Source organism: Corticium candelabrum, chromosome 4 (genome assembly GCF_963422355.1).
Source record: "Corticium candelabrum chromosome 4, ooCorCand1.1, whole genome shotgun sequence".
Lineage (NCBI taxonomy): Eukaryota > Metazoa > Porifera > Homoscleromorpha > Homosclerophorida > Plakinidae > Corticium > Corticium candelabrum.
Window position 1 is genome coordinate 5061307 of NC_085088.1, and position 21322 is coordinate 5082628.

At 42.1% G+C, this 21322-nt stretch overlaps 1 protein-coding gene and 1 pseudogene across 1 annotated transcript; both read left to right on the plus strand.

Annotated features, from left to right (window-relative positions):
- LOC134178462 (WD repeat-containing protein 19-like) overlaps positions 1 to 3060 on the plus strand; it is a 15343-nt pseudogene extending 12283 nt beyond the window's left edge.
- Positions 3061 to 9354: 6294 nt separating this feature from the next.
- On the plus strand, positions 9355 to 21009 carry LOC134178705 (uncharacterized). The gene is made up of 9 exons (XM_062645590.1): positions 9355 to 10055; positions 15726 to 15776; positions 15843 to 16052; positions 16110 to 18614; positions 18683 to 19603; positions 19689 to 19934; positions 19997 to 20038; positions 20389 to 20573; positions 20659 to 21009. Exons 1-9 carry the CDS (start codon positions 9500 to 9502, stop codon positions 20776 to 20778), a joined length of 4836 nt encoding a protein of 1611 aa, XP_062501574.1. The 5' UTR covers positions 9355 to 9499; the 3' UTR covers positions 20779 to 21009.
- Positions 21010 to 21322: the final 313 nt, after the last annotated feature.

The following is a 21322-nucleotide window of genomic DNA, read 5'->3' on the forward strand; positions in this document are numbered from 1 at the left end:
TTAATTAATAGTATATAAAGATCTAAATTTGCAATGCTTGTCCTGTTTTCTCTCTAATCTGTGCCCAACAATTTGTCTTCTAGTCATACGTCTGATATATCTTGTTTATGAGTAAACTTTCATGATTGTGTTACATTGTGGTTAAGCATGTTAGCATCTTGTAGACCTGCGCATGTTATGCTCATTTTATCCTGCATTATGCTATGCCACAGCTCACCCAATTGTACAACTATGCTCAAATTATGCTCACACAATTAGACATATCTTGGCTCAAGTGACTTGTTATTAGAAAGTAAAACAAAGTAAACTTACAACAAAACCAAACTACAAGTACGACAAACGGGCTTGACTTTCCAGCAAAAGGAATGCTTAAGTGGATTTTAATTAATGTTTCTTCTATTGTAACATCACTGCCTCGTGTAATCTCCGAGTTTTCTGCCGTATTGCTTTGGCAGTCACGTGAGTATACGATGATGTATTACTAGTAAATCTTGCAATTATGCTCACTGCTTGTCAGTACGAATTATGCTCAATTTAATGCTTGCATAATGTGCGCAGGCCTAATATCTGGAGGTATATGATTGTTTATGTGGTAAAACAACAAGTCATACAGTATTTGCTGGATTGCTTTGTATAGATAGTTATATGGTATTTGTATAAGTTATGTTACCTTCTCTGAGACTTCAGTCTTTCAGTTAGAGCACACAAACATTTAAACATGACAATCTGTACATCTTTATAAACATTACAGTGACACTAAACAGTTGCACAATCGTACTGTGCTATACATGATACATCCATTATGTATCTCATATAATTAGTACCTTGATTTAATGATGATCATTGCTGTGCTTTGTTGGATCAGGGACACAGACAAATGAAACGGTATGCTGAGATAATTGGTGACGAAGCATCAGAAGATGAATACTTGGCAATTGCTGACTATTTTGTGACAGCTAAGCGTATGTTTAATGCTGGAAAGTTTCTCCTCAAATCTGGCCAATATGCCAAGGTGCAGAACACAGTTAGTTGCTCTGCTTTCTCTATCTGTTAATGTGGTGTATGCTTATAGGCCGTTCACCATTTGATCCTTCCAACTGTTGGTGATAATAGCAAGAATATGGAGTTAGCAATAGAGGCAGTTGGTCAAGCACAAACGAACAGCTTACATATCAACTCATTGATTATCTGATGGGTGAAGCAGACGGATTGCCAAAGTTTTATTCAAACAGATGCTTTTACCAGTGTCGTTGTTATTATGCCGTTGTGGTAGGATGCAAAGTACTTGTTCTGCTTGTACATGGCTTACTACGATATCGTGAAGCTGCACGAACAGCTATCATTATTGCCCGTGAAGATCAAAACTCAGGTAAATGTTGAAAAATATTTAACGAATGTAATGTTTGTTATCCAAAGCCGATTGGCGTCAGAGCCACTGAATGTTGAAAGTCATTGTTCGACATACAGTTGATGACAGAAATTTGTCTGCTACTTTAGTTATGCTCTGTACGTTAACACAATGGAAATGTTGATATTGATGGTATTTGCAACTGTTAGGTAACTATCGGCAAGCACATGACGTGTTATTCAGCATGTACGAAGAGCTCAGGAAACACAAAATTCGAACTCCTAATGAGATGGAACAGAACTTAATGATGCTTCATAGCTACATACTCGTCAAGGTACAGTCCATCACTTGTGTGGTAGGTAATGTGCACTCGCACTAGCTCTAGCTACATTGAATTACTACTTGCACTAAGTTGTTGAAATGAATACATTGATTGTTTCAGGTGCATGTTAAACTGGGTGATCATCGTATGGCTGCAAGGATGCTAATCCGGGTAGCAAACAGTATCAGCAAGATTCCCACTCACGTAGTTCCAATATTGACGTCTACTGTCGTTGAATGCCAAAGAGCTGGATTGAAGAACTCTGCGTTTGGTTATGCTGCTATGCTGATGAGACCCGAGTATCAGCAAAGATTGATGCCAAATATAAAAAGAAAATTGAGCAGATTGTGAGGTATGAAATTGCTTTGTAGCATGGCAAATGCTAGCTGTGATGTATTTTGTGTGTTGTACGTACGTATGCGTACAGTCAGATGTACTTGTTATTGCTGTTGCCACTTGAGAGTCTCCACATCATCATGGTAGAGCTAAGACCAGTAGGCGATATTGGGATATACTTACGTAGTACACATGAATTAAGTTAAATAGAGCAATCCAGCCAAATTTTGGCGTGTGTTACTGTTAGATTGCATTCCAAGCACTGTTGTCCACCTTTTTGCCACTCAGACTTTGTCATCTTGTCAACTCATGAGCGGAGAGAGTGTAGGGGTCTATAATCTATTTTAGTCTTTTTGTCACCACATTAGTTGTATCTTATTTATACAGTTGTGGTTGGAGTTACATTGTTTGAGTCAGTTAGAAATCTTGAAAATTGTCTGACATCATGAAACAGTTCGGTTGACTAAACATCTTGAGGCAGTCTGACTGACTGGTACAATATATCTCACTTTCATGAGATTGCTTGCATTGGATGTTGGGCACTCTTCAGTGAGAGGTTATGCATAACCTTTTTTCTGCAGGAAACCCGACAAAAGTGAAGAAGAAGAACCATCGACTCCATGCCCTTTTTGTGGCAACTCAGTTCCCGAGACAAAGCTCTACTGTGCAGAGTGCAAGAACAATCTTCCGTACTGTATATTCACAGTGAGTCTAATAACAAGAAATGACGTCAGCACTTTAACTGGAAATCTATGGTGTTGTGTAGGGACGTCACATGGTGAAAGAGGACTGGACAATTTGTCCACAATGTGATTTTCCTGCTCTCCACTCAGAATTTGTTAGGTAAGCATGTCATTCGTCCATCTTCCTTCCTGCTAGCCAGAGCAGAAACACAACAGGTTGTCGCGTGATCATCATGTTTCCATGCAGATACTCTGAAACGGATGGTGCCGTGTGCCCAATGAACGGCAAGCCTTTGTCTCGTAAAGAAATGAGTCTAGTTGCTGATCCATCTTCTTACTTGAAGGCAATGACGGAAGTGACTGAAGAATAGCCATGCACAGGCGAGTTTCATGGCAAGATACTTTTTATATCATGTGCAACATGTATACTAGGAAGACTAATCAGTCAATCAATAAACAAGTTTAATTAATAGACCAGTCATCTATTCACTTATATCAGGAATGGAATACTGTTTCACATTGACAAGACCAGCTACACGTCCAATTCCAAGTCATTACTGAACTGCTCACTACTAAAAAGTATAGAACATAGCCTGTGGCGTCGCTGCATTGGGCCTGGGGAGGTAATGGTCCCCAATAAGGAGGTGTGGCCTTTTTAGACAAGATTGATGGGGCTGATTTGGGGCCATGCCCCCTGGTTCCTATGCCTGTGTCAATGTTGAACACCAGCAGCTGGCCTTCTTAATTTTAGAGGACCAAGGACACCACTAACATGTGTAGAGCATGTGTTATGGTGTAATAGTTCAGGGAACCCCTCATTGATTAAAATTTGATTTGATTAAAGTCGGCAGGTACTCATGCTCTGAAGGACAAGCTCAGGTTATAAAAAATTGATTAATTAAAGTAACTGAAAGTTGTTCAGGGGCTTCTCTAATTTTGTGCTAAAGCAGCCACAGTAACGGACACAAAGCAAGAACAAGACAACATGTGGATGTGTTGAAAGTAATCAACTAAATTAATTAATTAATTAAATTAATTAGCTACTTCACTTCAATTGTAGATCAACTACATACATAAGCTAGTTGAACCAGTAAAGCTACAAAGAAGGACATGCAGCTCACTCAAACAAGCAATGAGAGCGAATTTGTCTTGAAGTAGAACTGTCATGTGGTTTCCATGTCCAACGTAGCGAGAATAATAAATTTCGATAGAAGTCCTTAGACTGTCTATACGTACATGAAACAGTCGGTGGGTATGGTATATGCACTTTGAAAAATCTGCATCTAACGAAGCCATCAAGCACTATATTCTACAGAACGACACACACCTTGTAGACTACAATAGCACGTAATTTGCATGCTCATGGCAACTGGAAGTGCCACTCCTACGCTATTGACGTATTACGGATTAGTGGATCAGGTGTGTGTATCATAAATGTCAAATGCTAGTAGGTCGGAGGTCGCCGTGCAATGCAGGCTTACAGACAGCTATTGCTGAATGACATATGCATGCAGAATGATAATTTGCTATTGTCAAAAATGTTATAACTGAAGAATGGGCAAGTGTCAAGCTAGCTAGGCTATGCATGCGTCATCTGGTTGCAATCAGAACTGGAAATGGAACCATTCTAGGGCGCAATTAATCTAGTGTAATAATATCACTAGAAACAATGAGACTGTCTAGGGTTAGACTGTTGATAGCAACAGTGGCGTAGCCAGGATTTTTTTCTTACCGAGGCAAATTGATATTAATATTAATTTTTTTATTAATATTAATTCCTTATTGATATGCACTACCTAAGGCTATTGCTGTCATATTGATATGCTTAATTGATTTGACAGGGTAAAAACAGTAAACTACACTTGGATTAGTTAGCAGTTGGCAGATGAAGCTGTCCAATCCTTCTATGTCTCGTGGAATCAAATCTTTGCAGAACATTTTCTCTGCTAATTTTCATATCCTTGTGGACAAACATGAGAGCTAACCCATTTAGCCTATTCTCTCCCATAGTGGTTCTTGACCAATGTTTAAGCCTTCTCATCTTCGAAAACGACCTCTCGCAAGATACTGACCCTACTGGTAGAGTCAACAATAGCTTGAGTATCGCATGCACGTTCGGGTAAAAGTCTTTATCCGCTAATTGCAGCGTGTCAAGTAATGTGGCATTTAGCCGTTCCGCTCTTGGAACTTCTGAGCATTCGCTCTTCCAAATGAGTATCTCAGTATCGAAAGTCTCTTCTTCTCTGGCGGCTCTGCCATAATAAAGCACAGACACGTGATAGAAGTGTGACCTGAAAGTGACCACGTGACAAATGCCACGCCCATTTTTCCTACCGAGGCAACTGCCTCACTGCCTCATGCCTAGCTACGCTACTGATAGCAACCGTTTGTTTGTGACAACCCTTGGTTGCTTTAGAACGACACTACGACTTCCGATGGCTATTTTGTATTCGAGGAAACCTATTATTGTTGTCAATTAGGGCTGACTCATGATTCGCCCCATGATTCATGCAGCATGATGATGTGGGGTGCATTCATGATGATGCTGGGGTGGGATGACACGCCCGGTGGGAGATTGTCAGATGAAACGAGTACTGTAGAACTTCTTATTACTACTTGTTTCTGCCAGCAAATGCGCAACAATCGAGCAATCAGCCATTACCAGTTCCATCAACAATTATCATGCAAGCTCATAGTCGTACACCTAAACCACGCGTTGTGCTCGATTTAGTGCTTTCGGCTGTCTGCTGAAGTTCCAGCACCCCTACGTTCTGGTTCCCAATTGCCGGCCCTTCCGGCCCTGATAGGGAGGACACACCTTGCTGTCTATCATGTGGTATATCAACACTTGTCCGACTTCCTTACTTCAGACATCTATCTCCAATGGTGCAATTACCTACCAAGACGAGGAACTACAGTCTGCTTCCTGCTGTTCTCATTGCAGCGTCTCTACACGTGCTTGTCAGAAAGTAAGCATATAGTGTGCATGGCTAGCTAAAACTGTAGGTCTAGCGACAGCTACTGTACCAAGTTTTGTGTATGTCCTGGGTTCCACTTAATTGCCTTTCAGCGAAATCTTTAGTTCAACGGATAGATTACTCTCTTTGTGTGTTCTATAGAGTTGATCAAACAGTGAGCAAGTTCGAGACAACTGTTCCTCCCATACAGAGTTGGATGCGGAAGGTGCGGGCTTATTGCAGACATACAGGCAACAAGGACCATGGAACTCCTGCCTGAGACTTGAGCGTGCACGTGTCAAGAGACATGTCTTTTGTGTATATGTAACTATCTTCTAAGAAGACAGAATTGTTCAGACTATACCCAGTGACGGATTCAGGCTGGGTCTATGGGATCTATAGACCCCTTTGAGCTGAGCATTACTGTTTCAGATTCGATTTTTCATTATAATACAAAATACCTGTTCTTTGGTACTGTGTTACTGTATGAACTGAGTTACTCAACAGTATATTTAATTAATTATTAAAGTGACTGAATCCTAACAAAAGCAGGCGAAGTAGTCGTGGTTAAAATGTTGTTTTTATAGACCCCTCCTTTCTCAATTTCTGAATCCGCCACTGCAGCTACAATCTGCTGCATGGTAGAAGGTGAATACGGCTTTCCATCTTGCGTCCGAACTTCAGGCCCAAACCGTGCAAGCCAGTAGTTCATTTCTTTATTGCTCATAACATGCAGATCATGCGCGTGATAACATTCCAGACTCGCAGCACATGACAACTCAAGGTGCAACAACAATACTTCTTCATCTCTCTACACTGTACATCAATAGAACATGCAGAGCGTCAAATGACAATCGCCACTAATGACTTGATTATATGCCCTAGAGATATTGCTGAAGGAAGCAATTCTATTTTAAATAAAATTGCGTTTAGCACCGTCTCTGGGTGCAGTCACTCATGCTGTACTTCCGCTGCCGTTTATTTTATGTTGTTAAAGATGTCGCCTGTAGACGTGGACGACGGCAGTTCATATTTATTTCTAGTTGCTTTATGTTTGCCGTCGTTAGGTCTGTCAGCGTTAACATGATTGCTAACGATTTATTGCGCAGTTGATTGGTAATCTGTGACAAACAGCATAGTAGTAGACTAAGGAATGCAGATTTGTGGACGTGATAGGAGGAACCTTGTAGGTGCTAACAGTTTGCAGGTGAATCATGATGATACACAACAGAACATGATTTTAATTGCGGCCCTAAATACCAGATTGTGAGGCAACTATTCAGGTATCTAGTCCAGCTTTTACTCAGCTCCAGTTGCTTTCTGTGACAGAGAAAGAATGCCCACAATTAGGATACACCTAGACTCGAGCCAATCTCTCCCCGCCTTCGTCATTCCCCGGATTGTCAATCCTCGCCGTGGAGAGACTGGTTTCAGACCGCCTTCTTCCGGTGCAAGTAACTTTGAAGAGGTCATACCTTCTAACAGACAGGGTTACATAAACGGATCCCGGGATCCGTTTAGTTAGTGGTCGCTGCTTGTATCATAATATCGTGATTTGTTAGTAAGTGGTATCCAATTCTCCTACAGTGTAAATACGTATGCCGTGCCTGTCGCTAGGCCATACAGTGTCTAGTCTACTGCAAAACAACAGGTTTTCAAGGAAACTGGGCGTCAAAAACATTCCGTTCTTTACTAGGTAGCTAACGACCACGCATGCTAGTTGTTAGTTCAGTCGAGCAGCGTAGACATCTCTCCACTCTAGTGTACAGTGTTCAGTCGGTGATCATTCCCAGTGGAGGGTGCAATTGACCATGCAGACCAAAGAGCAGTCAGTTGGTGTCACTACAGTTTTACTTCACGAATGGTAATTATTATTCTAGACGCACTGATGAAATCCGTCACTAGGCATTGAGATCTCAAACGTACGACTTACGCAGATTTGAAAATCATTATCAGATCGGCACGCAGTCTGAAGGTTCGTTGACAAACGATGTACAAGTAGAAGTAAGTATACTATTGCAATCACACCGGAAGCCTCCTCTACTCGAAGATGACGTCGGAAAGGTGGTCAGAGATGTCTTTGGGCGGAGAATACAAAGAAAGAAGACAAAGCACCAAAGAAACAGTGTCTACAAATATTTCGGCCTAAAAAGGAAGCGTGTGAACGGCAACATAGCACACGACTCTTCTAGGAGACCGTGTTCTTCTGGCCTTCCTAGCACAAACATAGATGTAGTCGACCTCTTGGAGAAAATACAGCAGCAAACGGACGGGCTGGAAAGTGAGAGGCAACAGCAACTCAACCTGAAGAGACAACTTCGTGAATTAGCTATAATTAATAATCTATAGTTAGAGACGTCTAGATTATTGCTATAAACTTCCTACATATACAAGCTGTCAGAGCTACAAAACATACCTGCTCTTTCACGATTTCTCAGCGACAGAGGCATCTGGCTCGAGACATCCGGGAACAAAATAGGCAATTAGCGACAACTACCTAGATAATCTGCATGTCATTATGTGACCATCAAACCGTATCTACATGACGTAAAATTCCTGAGGGCGGTCTGAAACCAGTCTCTCCACGGCGAGGATTGACAATCCGGGGAATAACGAAGACGGGGAGAGACTGGCTCGAGTCTAGGATACACTCCCGTTTGGGTTGTTTACAACGTCATTCCGTATATTTTGCTAGTGCTCTAGCAGACGCTGTGCGATTCTAGTCTTACGGGTATTGTTCCAAAGCTTAGACATTGGTGCGTACATCGGGAATGTTTCCCTCTCACTCAGTTGCAGGTTAACAGCGTTTGCAAATCAAATTACCTGGGAGTGTCCACAATTAGGTACACCTACCCTAGTGCACGTGTGATGGTGAGGCATAGCCACCAGTTTTGAAGATTCCTCCAAGCAGCTTCATTGCTACCCGTTTATACAATTTTTTGCCAAACGGTTTTTCGCACCTCCCCAGAGAAGTATTGCAAACATGAGTGCTCGTACAAATTTTTCACCAAATTTTTTTTCGCACCTCACTTCCGAAGTATTGCAAACATGAGTACTCGCATAACAGTGTCGGTTCCTCCTACTTTGTGCTTGCAGTAGCCAAACAGGGTATGTCATGATGATCGCGTGAGTTTTAGGAGCTTAAACAACAGTCACAACACACGTTAGCGTCATAGCCACAGCGTTGCGCTTCTACCAGATATCGGTTGTTTTCAATTCAACACTAGAGGGATTGTGATTTCTGACTGATTGCACAACCTGTCTCGATCTTCTGTCGGTCATGAAGCCAGCTCTTATTCTCGCAGCCTTTTGGGTTGTAGGTGTCACCGCAAGAATGGATTGCTCGGAAACTACCTTCCTGGATACTGCAGCCATTGCCAATAGTTTGCAATCTTTGAAAGTCATTGACATCGCAGCAAACGTCGTCAATAATGCAACTAGCATATCTGCAACAGTGCTAACGAACCAGTCCGTCACTGCAGCTCGCCTTTGGCAAGTTATCTCTTGCTTTGCCTCCAACCGCCCACCGGCACTTCCTGCCGTTTTCGGCATCGATCTGTGGAAACTAGACGTTGACAGCCTTCACATCGTTCAGCAGCAAAGTAGGTTTGTTGTGTCTCTCATTACGCGTCAAATCAGTGAACTTCTATTGCTTCCGCCTTTTCTAATGCTCCACGATGTTGATGCCAAACTAATCTTCCCTCTAACTGGTGTCAATGAACTACTCAACGTGTCTGTTAAAGGCGCGTGGCGACTGAAGCAAAAAAGTGTGCCCATTCTAGCTAACTGGCTTGGTTCCTCGCTCAGTTTGTCGTTTCCCAAAGCGCCTTCATTCTTAAATGTTCCTAGTGTTATGGAGCATATTAACGAAGAAACATTCTGGAATACTATAAGTTCCACACTGACTCCTGCAAGACTACAAGGCATACTGAACATGAAGAATATCGACATGAAGGGCGACCTCACCAACATGTTGGATTGCACAAAACAATTTGTGTTGACAGCTGAAGGCGTAACAGAGACGGAACTGTTGGAAACAATGGTTACTCGATTTTTCTTACACGTTCGTCTCACACCTCCTGAAGCACGGACATCTATTGTTTGTGACGTGATTTCTTCTACTGTGATATATGAAGATCGAGACGGGCCTACAACCGTCGTCACGACGTCCTCTTCCGCTTCTCCAACTTTGTCGATGACAAACACCGTCTATACCATCAGCTCACAGTCGGACATTTCTACATCTGCAACCACTCCAATGTTGGAAACGGACATACACAGGCATATTCATTCAACCGAAGCTGCAAAAGCAATTCCAAGTAGCTCGTATGCTGCTGATTCTCAAACGAGAACGACTACAATGAAATCTGTAGTAATTCATTCTACTGCTGACACGGACACCAACAAAGGTACTTTACATAAATGAAATTTACCTAAAGAATGATTTCATAAATACAAGTCTGCATGCGCTCGTATGCGGTAGTGAGTGTTTTTAGCCCGAGGCGCGCATGTGCTACATGGTTACCGTAATGCCCTTGTGAACGGACGGACGGACCAAGGGACGGCCAATTCGAATGCAGCTCGTGTTTTCATTGTTATCGCTGGTGTTAACTAGAGTGCCTGTCGATGGTGATGGTGTGTTTGCAGAGGAGGCAGTGTACGCACCACATTATCGGTAAGTAATTGTGAACTTCTAGCCAAGCCGATGTCTGAGAGCATAGCGATCGTTTTCGGTTGTGTTTCTACAGCTAGCTGTAATTTGCTACCAAGAACAATCTATAGGAGAGAGTTTGAAACTCTACGCTCACATCTGTGCGACTACCCTAGTTTACACGCTGACAGCAATCAGTGTCCCCATGACGATCGAAATGAGGGAAGGATTGCGTTCTCGATCGATCGCTGTTTGCAACTTTCCCTGCCAACTGCGCAAGTAGAGAGTCAAGAATTTCTACACTATAGCACGCAATTTGTACGCTTTCTATTGAACTATCTATTTCACCTACTAATTTATAGATGATCGCGCTGGTAGATAGCTAACTAGAACTCATGAAAGGAAATTACGGGTGCTAAGTTAGATCCCATTAGGATAAACGGACCCGTTTGATGAGAGAAACACTTCACAGCAGGCTACTGATCATGGACACGGACAACGAATTCCGTATTAGAACCGGATATAGATCTTATCGTCACAGTTGCGAAGTCTTTTGGGATTTCTCAATTAAACGCAACACCTTTCCACAACTATATTGTTCTATTTACAACAGCACTTAATGCATGCAAACGCACAAAAGACATGAAAAAGACATGATGGACTCACGTGCAGAATAGCGTAATGAGGCAACTCAAGACACGTCAGAACTTGAACAACTATTCCAGTCATCTGGCTAGAGTAACAACTAAACAACATCTCCATACGCTTCGAATAAGGTCGTGCTCTTGGCCAACAGACCAGCCAAACGTTATTGCACCCACTGTCGTAAGACGTGTTTTCGGTTACTGCGCATGATCGGAAGCATTACATCCTCTGTTGTCTTTGCATGCTTTGAAGAAATATCGGATGTTGACAATCTCACATGCGGGTCAGTGAGTCCAGCCTCCTTCTCATGCTCTTCATTGGCTCTGACTAGCTAAACTACAAATCCAAGGTGGGTGCTAGTCTCTTGCACAGCCCCTCTCAACGCGCGCGCGAGGAGCGGAGAAGGGGCGGTGCCCGCACGCGAAAGAGTGTCTTTTCGATAATTGGGAACGGAAAAGGAGGGACCAACGCCTGACGTCGTCTCTTTAGCACACGTAGCACGTGCCTGCCTCGGGTGATCGCTAGCTATTATGTCACTCAACACGCTGTGAAGCCGAGGCGTCATACGTTTGCACGCGCATTGTTCCGTAAGGCCGTAGTAGTTCACTAGAAGGGCACAGAGACTGAGGAGATCGAAAAGTAACAGTCATTCCTTCATACACGGGTAAGACCCTGAGATTCAGGTGACAAGCTAGCGCGGAATGCGTCAAATAGTCAAGGTGACGTACGTTGTATTGGTGCAGAGATTTCTAATGCATCGTGTAAGTTTCACCTCGTGATTCATAAGCTGCTGGGTCTGGTGAGTCTGGTCGTCTAGTTTAGAGGGTCATGATCACCTCATCATCATCACGTAATCACGTAACTTTTAGCCTGTGAGTCTTATACAACTGCGCTAGCCGTAAAAACTTCCTGGGTTTAAGGTCTACGGACCGATAGAGTAGGGTCAACTCTTAATTACCATCAATAAAGGTACAACGTACGTCACCTTGATTTGAACGCGCGTACTGCATTCGCGTTCCGCGCTAACTTGCCATCTGAATCTCACCGTTGTATGAGGGAATGGCTGTTACTTTTCGACCTCCTCGGTCTCTGTTCCCTTCTAGTGATCTACATGATCTGTTATGTATACACCCCACGGAACAATGCTCATGCAAACGTATGACGTCTCAGCCTTACAGCATGTCGAGTGACATAATAGCTAGCGATCACCCGAGGCAGGCGCGTGTTACGCGTGCTAAAGAGACGACGTCAGGCGTTAGTCACTCCTTTTCCGTTCCCAATTATCTGCGTGTGCGGGCACCGCCCCTCTCCGCTCCTCGCGCGCGCGTTAAGAGGGGCTGTGCAAGAGACTAGATGGGTGCCAGACGAGGGTTTAGCACTTTAGAGTTTCTTCATCTGGTCATGTAGTTTCTTACACAGACGCGTAGCCAGGATTCTGACAGTGTTGAATCCAGAGTTTCTGAAAGGGTAGGCGCAATTTAAATTAATGGGAAGTTTGAATGAAGATCCTTCCACCGGCTGGTCACACAACGTGACTGCCAGCTTGGAAACAATTTCGTTCACAAGTTTATTACATCCGTCCTATTCTTAGAAACGTCAAGCATATAAGACAGTCTCTAGAGGCTCTCTCGTATTCTAGGTTTTCCAAAGTAACTTTAAACGTTTGAGGGCACTAAAATCATCTTTTTGAATGCACCTATACAAACTGCAGAAGACGTTTTACTTGCAATTCACTAGACTGACCGAGAGACGAAGAGAAATATACGACTGTACGTCAAAACATTGAATAGATGGTCAGGTTTCGTGCTGGTAACAACATCATTTCTGACATCTCAAACTTAGCTCATGCACTGACGTAGCGTCAGAGGGGAATCCTTGTAAGCGTGTCAAACAGAAGCCTCTCTGAAGCACCACGTTTCCTTCAGGTTGCCAAACAGTCATTGTACTGTATTGATATTGTTGACAAGTAATAAGAAATAGAGAGAGTAGCCTCGCAAGCCAGGCTCTTCCGCGCAGTCGTTGAGCTAAACGCACGTGAATCACGAGAGGAGGAGGAGCTTTTGCCGGAATTGCTCCAGCGCGAGAAGAGCCTGGTCGCTTTCGAGAACGTCATAGTGACGTAGGACCCTGGATCCGGTTTTATAGCTTGGATAAGGCTAATTCGATTAGCTAAGCCTGTAGGTAGGAAAGTTGAGTAACGACGCGGCATCGCTTCACGCAATGGCTTGTTTTGAGCGAAGTACGTAGTTGACATCACCGTTCGCTTCTAGTACGTATATAAACAGCTCAGCCATGTAATATTCTGCGGTGTCACGACTCTTTTTCAGCATTCAGTTTCGCCAACGTGCACTACACCGCCGAATCTAGACGACTACCAATCTGCAGCGTGGTAGTTTGAGAAATAAACTCATGTATTGTACGCGGTTAGTGTATGTAGCACTCAAGAGTCCATGCATTGAAACAAGTCGTACGTAGTATACAAAACATACAACTACGAATCAACTCTACACTTCCTGAACATGGTAGGTCCACTGCACTGCTGTTTTCCCACTCCTAGTATAGGTGTTTACCAGTTCCGAGCCAAGCCAATATCGTAAAAACAGCTGCTTGCTAGGTCGAAATTACTTTCACACGTTCATTTCAGATAGACTGCGTTGGCAATACACGCCATCTGATCATGACGTGAACTCCGTTCCCGTCTGGAGAGGTCAACAAGCTGTAGCCGCTGCTTTGATGAACCGTTGAGTAAAACAGGGCCGGCAATTCTCACACCATTTCCCCCACAGACTAGATGTCAGAGTAGATGCGCAAGAGTGGTGTGACTGCGACGTCGGTTTCAAACCTGCAGATGAGTTCAGTAGAAAGAAACGTTACTGGAGAGTGTAGTTTCACCGGACCAGTCCCATGTAGGCCATTCCTGAGCTCATTATTCACCAGCACTTCGTCCATCAACAGCTTCATTGGCTTTCGTGTTCAAGCGCTCTCCGCGGAGGTCTTGACTGTACTTCATGTATCAAAGGCAATTACATTAACGAGCTCTAGGAAATCGAATTAGCCTTATCCAAGCTATGAAACCGGATCTGGGGTCTGACGTTCTCGAAAGCGACCACGCCCTTCTCACGCTGGAGCAATTCCGGCAAAAGCTCCTCCTCCTCGCGTGATTCACGTGCTTTTAGCTCAGCGACTGCGCGGAAGAGCCTGGCTTACGAGGCTATAGGTAGAGTATTACTCCCAGCAAAGGATGCAAGGCTTATTCAGTATTACAACATTTTGGTTCCATGTGCCTTTGTGCGATATGGTTGAAAAATACAGTAGAAGCCATGGAATTCCCTGGATGATCGAAGACAAAGGAAGGCATCACTGATAGCCATATTTCTGATTTGTGTGCGTCTTTCAAAGATATAAAGTTTCAGGTGGCAACTGCTCTCATGCATTAGTTGCGCATGCTGCAAACTTTTATCAGAATAATTGTATCTGTATCAGTCATGTCTTCTTCTGTCTTAAATCCTTCAAGAAATTCAATGGACTTAACTCCACTCGCTAACCACACTGTACCAAGGCGCATAGAACCAAATACACCAAGGCACATAGAAGTTAAAACCAATTGTACTAAGGCACATAGAACCAAATGTACCAAGGCTCATACAACCAAATGTACCAAGGCACATAGAACCAAATGTACCATGGCACATAGAACTAAATCTACCAAGGCACATAGAACCAAATGTACCAAGGGACATAAAACCAATGTACCAGGACACATAAAAGCAAATGTACCATGGCACATAGAACCAAATGTACTAAGGCACATAGAACCAAATGTACCAAGGCACATAAAACCAAATGTACCATGGCACATAGAACCAAATGTACTAAGGCACATAGAGCCAAATGTACCAAGGCTCATACAACCAAATGTACCAAGGCACATAGAACCAAATGTACCATGGCACATAGAACTAAATCTACCAAGGCACATAGAACCAAATTTTGTAATACCGGTAACAGCCCTGCAGTTGTATGTGAGGTAGTGCGGTGATTAATTTAATTTTGTCCAACCGAAAGTCTTCTCCATTCTGCCGCTTGTATAAAGAACAGTTTCTGAAAAAATGGTTCAATCTTGCCAGACGGCTTACACAGCTCTATAATGTAACTGTAAAAATACACGTTGACTTACATGGTATGTGTTCTTTTGCGCTGTTGTACGTGCATTTGTAGACTTACTTGTATACACATACAGTAACGTCATGCACTTATGTTTATGTCTTCATATTGTGCAGTATGTGTCTCAACGACTAGCTTACGTTAAATCCTTTTACGTCATCCGTTTAGCTAGCAAATTACAGACAAAAAAGCCATTAATCGTTCAATATTTTTTATCTGGACTGACTTGTCTTACGATGTCCTGGAGCTTCTTTATCTATTCAACGTATTCAGTTCTATTTACTCAACGTAGTTCTACTGAGAATGTGCGAATTTATGTCACTCTTTTTAGACGACAAATGGTCAGACAACCTACAAAACATTATTAACATTTTAGAAGTAAATACAGAAACAAGCATTGTTAGCATAAACACTTTAATTCAATCTAGTCTAGTCTCCGAATCTCCTGATTTTCCTCTATTTGTCATAAATATAGTTTTATCTACAGTTTTGATTTTAACTTAAATATTCGTAGGTAATTGTATCCACTACTCGTACTCTCGGTAACCAGTTAAACGTAAAGCAACAGCGGCAGCTCATGTGGATGTTTCATACCTCAAGCAGTTTGTTTGCATTACAGACGATGTCAAGTATCTGTCTAGTCGTCCTTCAAGCTCAAACTATCACGAAGGTACGTTGACCGATTTACATAGTACGTATAGCAGCAACTGGTCAATAACTGATGTACTTGCATCAGAAAATACTGCTACAAGCGCAACAAAACCAAAAGAAAGTGGTACTAGCGCAACAAAACCAGAAGAAAGTGCTACAGACACAACACAACCAGAAGAAAGTGTTACTAGTTCAACAAAACCAGCATTTTTAACCACCATGGATAGCAGCACAACCACTGACTCGCCGTTAGAACTGGTCACTAGGGACTTCAGGCTAAAGAGATCTGCCAATGGTAAAACAAATGTTTTTGAAATCTGTAATAAGGCTGACTTCATGTGCTGTTTTATAGGAAATAGTGGTTCTGCACTACAGGAGATCACTGCAATTTTAGTAAGTGAAATAGATTCTGGCTCTTCTGCATTTAGCAGTCTTATTAACAGTTATATTGGCATTGATATTTCTACGCTCAAACTTACAACGTCAATTCAACTTGAAGGTATTCTGGTCGTCTCATCAGTTTCTGTCAGCAAGCAAAAAATTACAGAATTGAACATCAATCCACTTGCTTCACACTGTGGCGGTATCAAACAAGGTCTGACCGCAATCGTTTCCATCAACTTGGCTTCTAAATCAAGTACGATATTTGAGATTTACTGGGATGAAACAATAAAAACAAGAGTGTGTTCTGGTGGATTGTCACTACCATCACCCATCCCTTTCATTACGTCGTTCTTTCCATTAAAGTTGCCATCATTAAATTCTCTCTTGTCTGTGTTAAACAAATTGCGCATTACAGTTCCAGAGCCAACTGACCTAAGATATTTGATTGGAGACAAAGTAGTTGTGTTTGATTTCCTTGTCGACAAAGTGCTTGATCTAATACCGAGTCTGGCACAAGTGTCTCTCACCAATTTTCAAGTAAAAGTTCCTCTTCAAGACATAAGCCTTCCTTCGTTGACAGCCTTGAGTAGCTGGAATTTGGGATCATTTAGTTGGCAAGGCGTATCTTTCTCTGTAAGAGATTACATTCCTCAAGTGAAATGGACTGCCCAAATACTAAACATCGCTGACTTTCTGTCCAACTTGAAATTGAGCTTTCTTCCAAAGCCATTGCTCGTACCACTCAAAGCTGCTAATTTTCTTGACTTTGACATCGACAATCCTTCTATTTCGCTCACGTTTTCTGACTTTCCTTCCACATTCCGTTTGCAATTGCAAGGATTAGCTATCTTCAACGGATGGAGTATCGAAACTGAGGGTTTAGTAAGCAGAGTTACCTCAAACTATGCGCTTGCACTAGGAATAGTGGCGAAAGACGTCAGTCTTGCAGATTTGCTTACCACGTTATTTGGCCTCAAATTGTTAAATCTAATACCTTTCTTCAAAACGAGTTTCACAATAGGAATTGTGGTATCGGATGTCAATATTCCTGACCTTACATTTGACAACGAACTCTTGAGTAAGGTCAGTACTATTCCTGGTGTCTCTCTCGTCGCTCCTTTCAAGTTGCCATCTACTTGTGATATCGATCTATTGTGTAAATTTGCAAAACAGGTTTTACCCGACGGTCTCATTTTAACCGGCGACATTTCATCTCTTGACAAGCTAGTGTTGACTGTTCCTATAGGAGACATATCGTTTGGATTGAAACTAAAAAAGGTGTCCCTAGAATTCAAGTTGGACGGACCGTTCTCTCTCATTCCACAACACACGATAGGAATGTCTGCAGAGCTAGAACTCGATATATTTGGTAAGAAATTTCAGTTCAAAGGAAGCATTAGACAAGGTCAGGTTCGTCTTGAACTAGAAATGAAGATGATTGGATGGTGGACACCTTTACCATTCTTGTCATTGGGGGATGGTCTTCTAGGACTTGGAGTTAACCCTCCCTCACTATTACCTACACTAATTCAAATAGAACTCGACATCAAAATTGGAATAATCGGTAATGGGAAGGAGATTCGAACTACCGTAGCCATGCGTTTAGATTTACAAAACCCGGTGAAAAATTACTATTACGGACATATTTCAAAATTTACATTAAGCGCCCTATTGAATGCGTTTGATGTCAGCTTGCCGATTCCTCCGATTATCGGCGACATGGGATTCCCAAACGGACTCCACGTATCATTCAGCTCGTCTCCACTACCCATCCGTATCCTACGCAGCGACAATAACATTATAATTCCAACAGGATATTCATTCTCTGGCACACTCAATTTCCTGGGTTTACAAATGTTCGCAAAAATATCACTCACTCCATTGTCTTATCCTATAGAAGCTTGTTTGGAATCAAAAATTATACTACCGCTTGGCCTTGTTGAGCTCTCCAGATCAAGTAGCAATCGTAATGCAGGACCCTGTTTGAAGGCGACCATTGACTTTACAAGTGACTTAAATATTGATGTGTGTCTGAATGGATATATATCTTTGTTCAGAGGTGCTTTGACAAAAGAAATCAAGTTGGTTATCACAGAAAATAAAATAGAAGCTCAGTTTTCAGCTAAACTTTTTCAATATAACCTAAACATCATATTAACAGGTGCCTATGGCAACCTGCTGGCAACAAAATTTAGAGTAGCCGCTCATGTAACAACCGATATACTAGGAAGGATTGGAAGAGGCGTCAAGGACATACTTCGTTCTGCAGGTGATAAAGCAAACAGTGTGGTGAATGGCTTGCAAAGCACACTTGACGCTGCGAAGGCTGTTTTCGACAAAGCAAACAGTTTTCTGAGTGCCAGGCAAAATGACCTCCATAATGCGGAAAGGAAGCTTGCAGGTCCCAAACGAGTATTAGATAGTGCACAACGAAAAGTGGACGGTCTGTGCAAGATACGTTCCTGCTCGTCAGGTAAGTATTTCAATAGCCAATATCTTTATACGCTATCTTGTTTTTAATAAACATTCATTCTATTGAAGCTTGTGTTGGCTGCCCTGGATGGAATGGCTGTTGTTTCAAAGTGTGGGGAAAGTGCGTCGGCTGTCCCAGTTGGCGCAGTTGTTGCTTTAGAGTGAGTGATCCGATATGCTCGGGAGCAAACGTTCTTTGCCGCACTGTCCGATCGGCGGCTAACCTTGCTTTGGCAGGTGCAAAGGTAGCGTATAATGCCGTTCTGTCTCCATTTAGAGTTGCTGAACTCGCATTAGAGGGGGCAAAGGTAGCTCTCAAAGCGGCAAAACTTCCCTTCGATGCAGCAAAACGTGCACTTGAATTGGGTCGACAAGCAATGGCGGTCGGATTAAAAGCAGTTGAACTTTTGGCCGGTTTTGTATTGGGTGAAGCCGTCGACGTCAAATCCATAAAGTTGGAGGCAGGTGTTGATCAGCTTGATCTAAGCTCCGTGTCGGCAAGGGTCCAAGTAACATTTTTTGGTCGCAGTAAAACGATCTCCGTCTCTTTAAATCTCAAATCAATGAACATCATCTCGCTTTTAGCTGAAGAGGCTCTACCGGGAGTGATTAACTTTCGTCGACGAAGAAGTGTCAGAAGCAATGCATACGAAGTTTTTTCTCAGTTCTTACAAACGTCAGCGCATCATCTTAGAAAAAAGAAAGAACTTGCAACACTATATATAGACATCCCAAACAACAATGATTACCTACCATCGCCGAGCCCACATTCATCTGTTGCTACAATCGCAAACAGGAAAATATTGCAAATATTGAATGAAACTCGCAATCAGTTTGCTCTTGAAAGACATCAAGTTAGGCAACAGACAGTAGATCAGTTATCAGAAGCCACTAATCATTTGGCTGTTTCTTGGAATAAATCTGCAAACCCTGAAATGAACGTATCATCTACAAAACTCAACAAAACTCTGCAAACAAACCCTGGAAAAGGTGAGTATTGATTGCTGTACAGTTTAATATGTTCGTGTCATGCATGGCTTCCTTCGTAATCTGCTTCATTATTACAACTTTTCAGACAAATGTACTACACTAACGCTCCTCACAAGACTGACGAAGACTTTCTCCACACATCTGTGGAATGTGTATAGAGAGTGGAAATACTCGGTCTCCCAATTCAGCACTGAAGTTCGTCAACATCACCTTGAAACTTTCCAACTCAAACATTTGAAAGAGAATTTAACTTTCACCGTGGCATCAGAAATAGAAAACTTAGAAAGCTACTCAGAAGGGCATACAGAAATCATGGAACAATTTCGGAAAGGTAAACAGATCAAGAATTGAATAACTAAAAAATATTGCAATTCTCAAAATCATGCATTCTAGACGCCAAAGAAGAAGATGTGCTATTGGATGATGTGACAAAAGGTACACGTAACTAATGTAATATAATTAATCAAACAACAAACTAAATGCCATCTGTAAAAATCTTTTAGAAAAGTACAAATGCAAATCAAATAATAGCTTGTCAATAAATCAATATTATTGATTGTCGACGATCATTAACTTCTATACATAATATGGCCATTATATTGTTATAAATCATTCCGCGTACTAACTATCTTAGCTATTATTTGAGGCTTGATAAGGTAATAAACAACTTGCACTATCTGGCATTCATGTGCGCAACATGTAAAACCACAAATCCAGAACATACAATAAGCAACTTTTGATCGCAAAAATATATTGAATAATTACGTATTGTACAACGTTTGCAGAGATCCTGGCTTGGGATAATGCAGTTGGCGGTACGCTAACGCAACTGAATCAAATTGGAGGCCAGCAGTTGCTCAAGACAATTGATTCAAGCTTTCGCGATGAAACAGGAATGACATTCGTATTGTACCTACAACAACAGCTACAAAAGCTAGACAATAGCTTGACTGTATGGAAAATCACTACGGTGAGAATTCACGCTAATTAGAACACTAACTAACAAGAATGTCTATTGAGGAATTCGTTGTCTTCTGTTGTACTTCCAATTTCAGATAACGAAACAGCTGAGCAAAAAATCGCTAACAAAAATGACAACTCTAACTGCCATAATGACGACAAAAATCAGGCAACTGGAAAAGAACATGAAATGCCGTCGTAGACGTCGCCCATAACAACACACCAATAAACCGAAGGAAAACAACATATGACTGCATCCAGAGATGGTGCTTAACTGTGTTTTCATTCACAATTGCTTTCTTTAGTAATATATCGGCATGGTACGTGATTTCTTTCTCAAACACTCTGTATGCCCGGTTACCAGCCGTATAGATATGAATAACGATTGGTATTGCGTTAAGCTGTCCTGTTATGCGAGTCTTGAATAGCACAGCTAAATAAGTGTACGTGCGGAATGCGACGTTGCGTTGATTGTTTCGTGACACTGTTTCACTCCAAGGCAACGAAATTTCATGCCCACTGCAGTCAATGCTGTACCAAAAATGTTTTGTGGACGTCTGCTTCTATAGACTTTATATGAAGGAACTAAGCTAAGAACGTTTTCCTTAGAGTTCGAGCTATGTAAATCTCATCCAACTGACACAGCTTCGAATACACCCCGTTCTGCTATACGATTTTCCTGCATATTCAAAAGTCGTAAAGTCTATGCACAGCTTTGCTCTTTTCAAAGTACAACAAGTACTGCACGTATTGATAACA

What these genes read in the sequence shown, in the direction of transcription:
- LOC134178705 (XM_062645590.1), top strand. Translation starts at nt 9,500, where the DNA reads ATGGAGCATATTAACGAAGAAACATTCTGGAATACTATAAGTTCCACA. An exon ending in TGACACGGACACCAACAAAG is followed by an intron (nt 10,056 to 15,725) that starts GTACTTTACATA and finishes TTTGCATTACAG; the next exon opens with ACGATGTCAAGTATCTGTCT. An exon ending in GATACGTTCCTGCTCGTCAG is followed by an intron (nt 18,615 to 18,682) that starts GTAAGTATTTCA and finishes ATTCTATTGAAG; the next exon opens with CTTGTGTTGGCTGCCCTGGA.